This window comes from Thermobia domestica, chromosome 12 (genome assembly GCF_964235325.1).
Source record: "Thermobia domestica chromosome 12, izTheDome1.hap1.1, whole genome shotgun sequence".
NCBI classification, from domain to species: domain Eukaryota; kingdom Metazoa; phylum Arthropoda; class Insecta; order Zygentoma; family Lepismatidae; genus Thermobia; species Thermobia domestica.
Window position 1 is genome coordinate 194466808 of NC_137465.1, and position 12889 is coordinate 194479696.

Sequence of the window (12889 nt, forward strand, 5' to 3'; positions counted from 1 at the left end):
GGCTACTGTAATATTAAAATTCATTTTACATACTGCATCTAGATATTACCATTTATTATTGCACGTAAGAAATTAAACAAATACCCTTCTTAAAATTGTTCATGTAGCTTACACAAGATGATTCCGAAATTATATCTATTTATCTTTTGTTGCTGTGACAACCAATTTCACATGCTCGAATTACTATATTAACAAAATAGTAACGTATATCAACAGCAAAAAGATTACATTTATATATTCTTTTTTCTATACATTTCTAATTCCTTTTCTTAAATAGCTTGTGCATCAATTTGAAGTATATTCTGCCCAAAGATGTTAAAGTGCAAGTAGACATATACACGTATCGTTATACTAGGCCTACCTCTTTTTTTTTTTTTTTTTTTTTTTTTTTTTTACGTAATAGCCCCTATGTAACTTATTATAGGTTGCGGACGGTTGTTGGCCGTGTTAAATACTTAATGAGACTCAGTCCTTAAGAGTCATCTCGGCGAAATTAAAATACTGCTAATTTTACATTAATTATGTGATATCTTCAAATAGATAAAAGATAATCGAAATGTGGAACAAGAGCGCCCTTGACAATATCATTTTACATGAGAAACCGTTATCACGACTCACTTATCTGCTTTCGATTTCGAGCCATTTTGAAAATCGGCATTTATTTTCGCGTTTCTAAACAGCTGTAAACATAAAGCCACTAGGTGACTTGTGATAACGGTACCTCATGCAAAATAATATTGTCTGGGGCGCTCTTGTTCCATATTTCAATTATTTTTTATCTATTTGAAGATATCACATAATTACTGTAAAATTAGCGGTATTTTAATTTCGCCCGGATGAAGACTCTTAAAGAAATACTATTCACTTGACATCCAGCGAAGATTAAACGAACGTTTGCAGATTGTTTGTTGTGACCAAGTTTCTGCGTTTGACTGCAGCACGTTCGATAAAATAGTAGAATATGTTGTTTCGAAAACTACTTCATTTTCAGTTCCCGCAAATTAACCGCTCCTATTTGCACACCATTGCTACTGCTTTCACTTGTACTGTATTTTTTTTTTTTCGATTGTATCAAACTACCCTTTCTTACATCACCAAATTATATAGGTAATAGTAATAAAATCTAAAATCCGAAAATGTCTTTACAATGCTTTTACTGCGTCTATTATTATTTAGCAATGTGCTATATTTTTTAAAACAAGGTCTTGAAAAAAACAAGGATACTGGAATAAACAATGTCAGATTAGCCCCGGATCGAAAGTGTTACCCAGCAGCGTCTTAAAAATGAAGTAAATGTAAAACGTAAGTCTATTTGAAACGTTTCTGAACATACAGTAGATTACATTTTTTTTTAATGGCACAAACTAGCGTGCGATTCTAAGGGTTAAAGAAGGGAAATTAGTACTCTTCTGTTCTTTTTCTTTTCCCAAATCCTTTGTTTCTATTGGCTATCTTTGCGGAAAATGGCAAACTAACAGATGTCAGGCTGTTCCATCATTTATCAATTTCTTCTTAAGTATTTTATGTTTTATATATATACATCGAATATGATCTGATTACCTATTTCCAAACATTTGCCTCGTTGAAATAGTTAATATTAAACTAATTTCCTTACAGAAATGTACATATATATTCCGTAACGCCAGTTAATGCAGATACAATTTGGAATTCAGAACAAGAAACATGAGAATCACGTGTGAATATTAATCGGAGAAAATTGTTGTCAAAATCCATTTCACTTAAGTTACATCAAAGGTTCCTACTTACATGAGTGAAAATAATGAGAACTTTCTACTTTTCAACTCTGTGATGGAAAATTAACCCAAGTAGCAAAAAAAGTTTTGGGCCAGATGGCGCGTGCGTGAGTTTTGACTTTCTACACTTGCCCTTTCAACGCGTGCTTTCATTAAATCTGCTTTTTTGTACTTGCAAGCGATAATTTAGATCCTTAGCAGAGCGTCATAGCATCACTAGGTGCTCATTGGCTATTGACTTGTCTCCAGCGTAAAACGCTTGCATGAAGCTTGAATGGAACACTGAATATAAGGTTGCCCCCTTGTAACTTCGTTACTGGAATCATGCTTGCACGCTTTTCAATCAAGCCGGACGCATGTTTGGCTGACTTGCAATGCAAGCTTACAGCAAGCGTTTTGCAAGTTATCTCGGCTACTAGGGAATACTTCATTTCTTATCATACAGAAATAGTAACACAACATATTTTACCGGGACAAGTAGTCTCACTATTGATTTCTCACAAAAAGTAAGTCTCTCTGATAGCGAACAATTACGGTGCACAGCGGGATAAGCAACTTGAACTTTCCTAAGACAAAACCCCTATCTATGACTTTAATTTGGTCACGTATGAGGGATGCTTTCTTTTTCCTTTGGAGAGCACACTATCCGGGCGGCCGTCCAAAGGTAAAAGGAAATATCTACATTTTGATTGTTTTGAGAACAACAGTAAAAAAGGCGATTTTTGATAATTAACAATACTGTTAAAGACTTTGTTTTCTTTTCGGCGTCAATGAACACTTAGTGTACATTGACGCCGAAAAAAACATAGTCTTTAACAGTAGTGTTAATTATCAAAAAACCGCCTTTCTTACTGTTGTTCTCAAAACAATCAAAATGTAGATATTTCATTTTGTAGATATATCAAAAAACCGGGTTCCTACTTTCTCTTCCACTTTCTTCTCTACAATATGCATGGGTTTCCTCAGTGTTCCTACTTTCTCTTCCACTTTCTTCCGTACAATATGCATGGGTTTCCTCAGTGTTCCTACTTTCTCTTTCACTTTCTTCTGTACAATATGCATGGGTTTCCTCAGGGTTCCTACTTTGTCTTCCACTTTCTTCTGTACAATATGCATGGGTTTCCTCAGGGTTCCTACTTTCTACTGTACAATATGCATGGGTTTCAACAGAGTTCCTACTTTCTCTTCCACTTTCTTCTGTACAATATGCATGGGTTTCCTCAGGGTTCCTACTTTGTCTTCCACCTTCTTCTGTACAATATGCATGGGTTTCCTCAGGGTTCCTACTTTCTCTTCCACTTTCTTCTGAACAATATGCATGGGTTTCCTCTGGGTTCCTACCTTCTTCTGTACAATATGCATGGGTTTCCTCACGGTTCCTACTTTCTTCTGTACAATATGCATGGGTTTCAACCGGGTTCCTACTTTCTCTTACACTTTCTTCTGTACAATATGCATGGGTTTTCTCAGGGTTCCTACTTTGTCTTCCGCTTTCTTCTGTACAATATGCATGGGTTTCCTCAGTGTTCCTACTCTCTCTTCCACTTTCTTCTGTACAATATGCATGGTTTTCCTCAGGATTCCTACTTTGTCTTCCACTTTCTTCTGTACAATATGCATGGGTTTCCTCAGGGTTCCTACTTTCTCTTCCACTTTCTTCTGTACAATATGCATGGTTTTCCTCAGTGTTCCTACTTTCTCTTCCACTTTCTTATGTACGATATGCATGGGTTTCCTCAGGGTTCATACTTTCTCTTCCACTTTCTTGTGTACAATATGCATGGGTTTCCTCAGTGTTCCTACTTTCTCTTCCACTTTCTTCTGTACAATATGCATGGGTTTCAACAGGGTTCCTACTTTCTCTTCCACTTTCTTCTGTACAATATGCATGGGTTTCAACAGGGTTCCTACTTTCTCTTCCACTTTCTTGTGTACAATATGCATGGGTTTCCTCAGGGTTTTTACTTTCTTCTTACAATGTGCATGGGTTTCCTCAGGGTTCCTACTTTCTCTTCCATTTTCTTCAATCCAATATTATCATTAATATCATCAGCGGTTTCGTTACCCTCACAGTGTAATTGTGTGACGTAGAAACTCAACAGAACTTCCTCGTGATTAAGCGGTTAGCATACTCACCTTTGGCTTTGGGAGCCCCGGGTTCAATTTCAGGTGAGAACTTATATGATTATGATCCCAAGCTGTAGGGACACGTCTCATATAATCTCGCTGCTGAAAGTGGCCCCGCGTAGCGTAGTCGCTAACGCTCTCGCGAGCGGTCCCGGGTTCGATTCCCGGTGGGGGCACTCGGTCGAAGAAGTGTAAAACGCTTTTTCAGGCCAGCCACTTTGAATGAGTTTTTTCTGGGTTTTCCTTATTCCCACCAGGCAAATGCTGGGGTGGTACCTAACTTATAGGTCCCAGGCCGCTTCCTTCCTTTCCCAATTCTTTCTTCCTTCCCTTTCCCAGGATTGCGTGCTCGCCGAGGGATGTCATCCCTCAAAACGTGAAGGGCTAAATGGCCTCAGATTCCGAAAGCCAAGAAATCTAAATCCCATCCCATCCCATCTCGCTGCTGAAAAGGACATCACAATCAATCAATAAAGTTACACTGTTAAACTCAATACGCATTTATCACTATGATGATATCCCTTTCACATTCATTTGTTAAACAAATTTGTAATTTTAGTTTCTTTTTAAGCTATCAATATATGGCTAATTCATTGCAAGAAGGAATCAAGTCATTTCGACATATTTCACGTTTAACATCTTGGTATGATGCTCTTTTTAGATTGTAAAAAGATTCATGTTGAGATATTGTATTTAAAAAGCTATTATGAACTGAAAAAACAATTTTAACATTTCCATATCTTCAGTACACAGTACAAACTTTATATCTCTTTCTCCCACTACTTTGGTAATTTTATTTGAACCCTACATTGTGATCTGAACCCTCCATATTGGGCCATACGGCTTTATAATTTTCCAAAACAACCTTGTATTTTAAACCTGATATATCCCCAATAGAAACATGTATTAGACAGACTGAAATTTCATAAATATCATCTATGCAGGTCAATTAACAGTGAGAGAAATTTAAAGAAACTATTCCAGATGCATTAGTTAAAAACAAAATAGGGTTAAGTGTTTAAAATTTATTTGCTTTAACAAAGTTGCTGATCCTTTAACTAAATTCCAAAAGCTCCCTAAAATTGATAAATCGTTAACCACAAGTATTTGGAATTCTGAAACAGGCAAGTAGTTACGAAATGAAAACCAAGTGACTTAGTTGTGCAAAGCTCCGCTGGAACCTTGTCACACCCGACCGTTGCTGCTCTGAACAAGTGAAATAGTAACGTCGTCTCCCACCACCTTTTAGTCGGCGTTTCTCCATTAAAGAAAACCATCTCCGTCTTTGTCGCTAACCGAAGGGGCGAGAGAGAGAGCCTACATACATGAACTCTGAGGAAACTTCAGGAAGACCTCAAAGGTTGCGGCAACTGTGTGTGTGTGTGTGATAGAAATAGTGGGAGCGGGGGATGAAAATCCTTTAGCCAATAACCTCAAGCAGAGATCTTAACTTAAGCTCCTGGTACCGGCGTTATAGGTCAACCAGAAAGGCTTAAACGAATGGAGATGCTCAACAGGATGGTCGGAAGTGTATGTGTGTGGCCTATGAAAGTGTTCAGGGAAACCTTCTTCAAAAAGAGAGGATACGTGAAAGAAAGAAACTAAAATTTTGTGATAATCAGAACTACTCTTCAGAGTTTGAATTTCCCAATCATAAGTAGAGATGTTGTTCCATTTAATCCGCATCTTTGCTTGCACAAAACTCAAAGTATACCAAACGAGGATTGAACCATTGATATGCGTCTTTTGATCCAGTCTAGCAATATTCAGACCTAAGATAACATATGAAGCTCCTTACTATTTTAAATTGCATATTTAGGTATGACTGTTTCAGTTGTGACTTTTGAGGAAATCACGTTGATAATAATTAAAATTTTGAAGCTAGATCATAAAGGAAGACATTTTCATACAGCGTCAAAAAAATGTATATAAAATGTAGTACAAATGTTGATTCTGATCCATTACAGTTAAAATAAGTATTCCTTATCTTATGAAATACAATGCAGCCACTGTCGGCGATGTGCAATGTAATAAAAGTGAGTCTCTTAACGTGAATGTAATAAACTGCTAAAGACGATCATGTCGATATTAGGCCACTCCAACAGCATTTGACTTTGGGGCCACGGTGACTCAGTGGTAGATCGTTCAACCCCTGGTGCATGAGGTCCCTGGTTCGATCTCAGCCCTCGTCAACTGGACTTTAGGGTGACAAACACCGTGTGTATTGTTTTTCTAGGGGATCTCCCGTTCCTTCAAAGTTTATTTATTCCACTATTGCACTCATTTCTCATCCTCTCTCCTTTAGCCGAGCCGTAAGTGTGGGACGTAAAACTAAAAGATTTGATTGCATTTCATTTTACCATTAGATCGTCCACTTAACGAGTTCGTTTGCGTACATTGGAACTTTCTAACAACCGATAGGCACGGTAATAAATTAACAAGGTTACTAAATAGGGCCGCCGCTGTACGGAATAGCATGTACTTCAATTGTTTGCTAGATATCCGTAGAAAACTGGTCGATTGATGTAAATGTATTCCCTGATGGAGTTATATCGTACGAGAATCTGTACCATAGAAAGGAGAAACTTCTCTGAAATCAGCGGAGTCAAGACGGGTATTGTAGTAGGCCGAATCGACTTTGATATTTTTCACGCTGCGTATGATTATCTTGCCATTTAGCTGAATCTTGCAATGACCACAAACACCCTCGAGAAACCTTACACTGCTTCCTAATACGACAATTAGAAATATCTTTCTCCTTATTGACAGTAATAATAGTCAAATAAACGAATATCTTATCTAAAATGGTAACGAATATCCACATTTTATTGGCAGAATATAGCATCTTCGCGACACGTTCAGTAATGACCTGGGGCAACACCTTATAAACTCAACGTTTCCGCCACTTCCATAGATTTAAATCAAGGTTAATAATAGGCTTAGTGCTCACCGTTATCAGTGAGGTCTCCACTTTCACTGTAATGACGACGTACGTTAAGCCGGCCCATCCCAATTGAGCACAATTTTTTAAAATAGTACAAAAAATGTGCTAAAATTGTGCTTCACAAAATACAAAATTAAAAAAAAATGTGCTCTTCAAATTACCGGAAAATTAGAAGATGAATTTGGGCAGGACTAACGTGAAGCTAGCCCCGCCAACCCAACGGGGGGGGGGGGAAGAGGCACCAAACTAGTGTCAAATAATAGTGCTAAAACTGTGCTCCCAGAAAAGCATCAAAATGAAAAGCATCAATTTCCGGTAATTTTAAGAGAACATTTTTTAAAATTTTGTATTTTGTGAAGTATATTTTTAGCACATTTTTGGTACTATTTTTAAAAATTGTGCTCAATTGGGATGGGCCAGCTGCACGCACGTGAAATGACGCTCTGTGTTGCAGGACTCGGACGAACTGGTTTTCATTTTCTGAATCATCTCCCAGGTACAGCTCAGGACGGACCGAGGACTTTCTTGTTTCTTGCTCTCTAGAGCAGTCTCAAACTAGCCTAGTCTTATTGTAAAATAATACCTCTTAAACTGCCTTTTTTAACACTCGGAACAGGAAAATTTTGCGTCGGAAAGAGCTGTAATGTACCCTTCCCAATATGGCGGTAATCGTGGGTAATTGTACGCACTAATTACGGGGGAGTACACTTCACAACACTTCTGAAGAATCTCTGTCACAGCTGTGGTGCTGTTCGTTCCGTCCGTTCCTTTTATCGCTCTACAGCTGCAAGTCGTATTCGTTAACATAAATCGGAAACAACCTCTGTACATTAGGAAAGGTTTCTTCTCTTACTAGGAATGTACTTCAACCTGAACCCACGAAGTGGAAATGATGTATATATTTCCTGAAAGCTTGGGTCAAGGTAAGATAAAAGCAGGTTATCAAAATTGAGGAGGTCTCCAGCATTCCGCTTCAGGGCAGCACGTTACTTATTTTTATTAAAATCTTCAAGCGTGTTCATAAAGTCTGTTGCGACCCCGAAAAATCTGAAATGGTGAGATAGATTAAAAACAGAAAAACATTATTTCATCATTTCAAACGTACAGCGTATGAAACTAAAATAAATTGTCCCAGGGTTCCCGGCAGGGTCCTAGATGGACTCCAATTCAAAATTTTTAAATGGAAAGGAGGGTTAACTTGTATATCGTGTGAAAGTTGGTGTTAAATATAAGAAGGGAAATCAAGTCACGACTCTCTACGATAAGGCTGTGCAAAATAGTGGTGGGTAAATATAACAATACAATCTTCACTGCAAAGTCTATGGCCTCTCGTATGAATCCGAAACTGTGAGATAGGTGTAGAGACAAAAACACGCATATGTCACTATTTCAAAAGTATAATGATTCAAAGTAAAAAAAAAAGTGTTCCATGGTCTCTCGCAAGGTCCCAGACGGGGTCCAACTCAAAATGTTGAAATGGAAAGGGGTTGAAGTTGAGTATCGTATCAAAGCTTATGTTAAGTGAAAGAAGAGTAAACAAGTCTCGACTCTTGATGATAAGCCTATGCAAAATGGCGGTGGGTCAAAATGTTATTGAAAAGTTTATGACCACTCCTATTAATATGAAACGGTGAGGCAAATGTAGAAAAAGCTAGAATGTATCAAAGGAAAAAAGAAATATCCCAGTTTCAACCGCAGGATCCCAGACGGGTTCAACTCAAAAGTTTCAAATACCAAGAGGGGTAAATAAGCACATCATGTGAAAGTTCGTGTTAAATGATGCAGAATTGGACATTGAACAAGTCTCTTTTTTTTTTTTTTTTTTTTTTTGTTTGTTTTTGCTCAGATCGCGCCTTTCAGTTTCGGCACCTGAAAGTTTAACCGAAACAGGGCTATCATCATTGCAATCTTCTTTGCTTTATTATTTTTCATCATTCATTTGGTTTTCAATTTGGACAAGGGAGGACAGGGACGAGGGATAGGAAAAATGGACGAAACCACAACACTAAGAAACAACAAAATAAAATTTAGACAAAATCAACAAAGAAAAAAAGAAAGAAAAAAAGAATTTTTTAAAATATAAACTCCTAACTACCTAATATTTGTTCATCTTCTAACTTTCCTATTCTATTCTATTCTCGACTCAAGTTTAGCTTACTCTAGTCTTCAATTGTTTCATCCTCGTTCCTTTTATCATATTTAGCCTTTCTCGTATGTTTATCATCATCTTCATAGGTCTAGGTTTCACCTGTATGATAGGCTTTCCACCTAGTTTTTATGATCATCTTCCTCATTGAGTCAGGTTTCTCCTGTATGATTAGCTTTCCACCTATATAATATCCTTTCCACCTATTTTTGTACTACGAGGGCGGTTAGATAAGTCCGTGCAAAGTCCGAGAGAGGGCAACACTGGTGCGTACCGAGGTGATTGTCAGTTAGTAACATCTCTTGAAAGAACATACACCAAGTGGCAGCCAGATCTGTTTAGTGCTCTGTGTTTGGCGTGCGGTTAAATTGGGTAAGTCGAGTGAGTTTCACAAACATGGATGAAAGAGAATTTCGTGTGGTGATCAAACATTATTTTATGAAAGGTACTTCGCCTCAGAAGACGAAGAAGAAGCTAGATAAACATTATGGTGAATCTGCACCTTCGATTAGAACAGTGTATAAGTGGTTTCAAAATTTTCGGAGTGGCCACATGAGCACAAGTGACGGTGAACGTTCTGGACGCCCTATCGAGATCACTACACCAAAAATCATTGAGAAAATCCATGATATGGTCATGGATGATAGACGAGTGAAGATGCGTGAGATTGCTAGTACTGTGGGCATCTCTAGTGAAAGGGTACATAATATTTTGCATCAACACTTGGGCATGAAAAAGCTATCCGCACGATGGGTGCCGCGATTGCTCACAGTGGATCAAAAACGAAATCGTGTGAGGTGTTCCCAGGACGGTTTGCGGCTGTTTCAACGGATTCCACAGGACTTTAAGTGTCGTTTCATCACTGTGGACGAAACGTGGATACATCATTACACACCTGAAACCAAGGCACAGTCCAAACAATGGATTGCCAGCGGGGAATCTGCACCAAAGAAGGCGAAGACCGTTCCTTCAGCTGGGAAAGTGATGGCGACTGTCTTTTAGGATTCTCAAGGCATAATTTTCATCGACTATTTAGCAAAGGGAAAAACTATTACAGGTGAATATTATTCATCGTTATTGGACCGTTTAAAAACTGAGATGGAAGAAAAACGTCCAGGATTGGCCCACAAAAAAGTTCTTTTCCATCACGACAATTCCCCAGTGCACTCATCTGTCATTGTAGCCGCAAAATTGATGGAATTAAAATTCCAACTCCTTCCGCATCCCCCTTATTCGCCAGATTTGGCTTCCTCGGACTACTACTTGTTTCCCTATCTGAAGAAATGGTTGGTGGGACGCAGATTTTCGTCAAACGAGGAGGTGGTTGCAGCAACTAGTGCCTATTTTGCAGAGTTGGACCAATCATATTATTTAGAAGGGATCAACAAACTGGAGCAGCGTTGGACGAAGTGTATCAGCCTCAAAGGAGACTACGTTGAAAAATAAAATAATGTTATCCCTGAAAATGCAGTAGTTTTGAATTTTGCACGGACTTATCAAACCGCCCTCGTATCATCATCATCATTAGATTTGGATTTCACCTGTGATGGCCTTCCACCTGTATGATATGCTTTCCACCTATATAATAACCTTCCACCTATTTTTTGTATCATCTTCATTGGATTTAGGTTTCACCTGTATGATAGGCTTTCCACCTATTTTATTTTGTTCTTATTATTTTTGACATTTTTTAAATTTAGGTTTCCTCCTGTATGATTTTTTTAAAATAAATTTTTACTACATTCTTCTAATAGAGGATGATAATATTTGCACCACTGAACTCAGCATCATTATTGTACACTTGCATTTAAATATTGCACGCTTAAATAAGCACTGCACACTCCTGTGTGTGAAAACACAACTTTTCCGTAATAAAAACAACATACCACTATCACCACACTGCACACTACAACACCCATTCACTTTTCTGCGATCACGCAAACTTTGATTTCCTTATTGATCCTAAGCCGTGTTAGTCATTTCAGTTTTCCACAATTGACTTCTATGGTTCTGGTCCTCAGTGCAACGGTTTGAGGTCCAGGACCCACTCGGAGCACTTAGTGCAGGCCCTGGTCAGTTGTGTCCTGCCGCCGTGAGCGCTGGGACCTGTGTTGACACCTACACGAACAAGGTTCGAGGTGGACACTGTATGACATTTACCGAGTAATTGGCTTTTGTTGTGCATAGGATCTTTAGTGTATGTTATGTATATGCTATTTTTGCTTTGTTTTAAAGTCTCGACTGTCGATAATATTGCAAAATGACACGAGTCATTTCCTTTGATACATTTTAATATTTTGTTTTGTTCTTACCAGATTAATAGGAGTGGCCATAAACTTTTCCATCAAGAGTCGAGACTTGTTTCCTCTTCTTTCACTTAACATAAGCTTTCATACGATACTCAACTTGAACCACTTACCATTTCAACAGTTTGAGTTGGACCCCGTCTGGGACCCTGCGAGCAACCACGGAACATTTTTTTACTTTGAATCATTATACTTTTGAAATAATGACGTATCCGTGTTTTTGTCTCTACGCCTATCCCACAGTTTCAGATTCATACGAGAGGCCATAGACTTTGCAGTGAAGATTGTATTGATATTTTTACCCACCACTATTTTGCACAGCCTTATCGTAGAGAGTCGTGATTGATTTCCCTTCTTTTATTTAACACCAACTTTCATACGATATACAAGTTGACCCTCCTTTCCATTTAAATATTTTGAATTGGAGCCCGTCTAGGACCCTGCCGGGAACCCTCGGACAATTTATTTTACTTTCATACGCTGTACTTTTGAAATGAGAAAGACATGTTTTTCTGTTTCCAATCTATCTCACCATTTCAGATTTTTCGGAGTCGCAACGGAATTTATGGACACGCTTAAAGATTTTAATAAAAATAAGTAACGTGCTGCCCTGAAGTGGAATGCTGGAGACCTCCCCAATTTTGATAACCCGTTTTTATCTTACCTTGACCCAAGCTTTCAGGAAATATATACACTTACCCAACTTTGTGGGTTCAGGTCCAAGTACATCCCGGGTTAGTTTTTCTTTCCCTATCGATGTTACTTTCCTGTAGAGTCATCATTACTCTGTTTTATTAACTGTATTTCAGTTTCTTTTCGTAACTACGAATTTACCAAGCTTTCTTAAAATTTCTTTATTTTTATCTTTCATTTTAAGCTATTTGCTGCTTTTAGACTTCAATTTCTTATTTTAAGATGTACTTGTATTATTATTATTATTATTAGTAGTAGTAGTATTAGTATTAGTAAAAGTAGTAGTATTAGTAGTAGTAGCAGTAGTAGTAGTAGTAGAAGTAGTAGTAGTAGAAGAAGTAGACGAAATAGAAGTACTAGTAGTACTATAATACTACTTGTAGTGGTAGTAGTACAAGCATCTAGCGCTTTTCGTATTACTACATTTTTTTAAATCCTGTCATTTTGTGTATTTTGACCGCATCTGTGCCATTAGCCTGTTATCAAACTGTGTTGGTGGTGACATATTGTGGTGGGGAGGAACGTCGTATATTGTAAGAGTTGATTTTGCATGATACACAGTGCGTCCACCAACTACACTGGATTCAAGTCTCAATTCAGGGCTACGTTAAATTGGAAGCCCTTTCATTCATCATATCTTTTGTTGTTTGTTGTTTCCTAATGGTACCATGCATTTTCCTTTACGTATATAGGCCTATTACTTTTACATATCAAACGATACCAAAAGGTGAATGATGTGGAAATTCGCATCAATAATAGCTTCTGCTTTAATTTACATGGGGGGCGCGGTGGCTCAGTGGTAGAGCGTTCACCTCTGGTGCTTGGGGTCCCGGGTTCGATCCCAGCCCCCGCCAAGTGAACTTTGTGGTGGACAATCACCGTGCTCGTGGGTTTTCTCGGGGTTCTCCCGAGTTTCCTC

The 12889-nt window shown here is 38.2% G+C and overlaps 1 protein-coding gene across 1 annotated transcript; it reads left to right on the forward strand.

Annotated features, from left to right (window-relative positions):
- The first annotated feature begins 9601 nt into the window (after positions 1–9601).
- LOC145665840 (histone-lysine N-methyltransferase SETMAR-like) lies at positions 9602–9973 on the forward strand. Its single transcript, XM_081732955.1, has one exon. It carries the CDS (start codon positions 9602–9604, stop codon positions 9971–9973), a length of 372 nt encoding a protein of 123 aa, XP_081589081.1.
- Positions 9974–12889: the final 2916 nt, after the last annotated feature.

What these genes read in the sequence shown, in the direction of transcription:
- LOC145665840 (XM_081732955.1), top strand. Translation starts at nt 9,602, where the DNA reads ATGGTCATGGATGATAGACGAGTGAAGATGCGTGAGATTGCTAGTACT.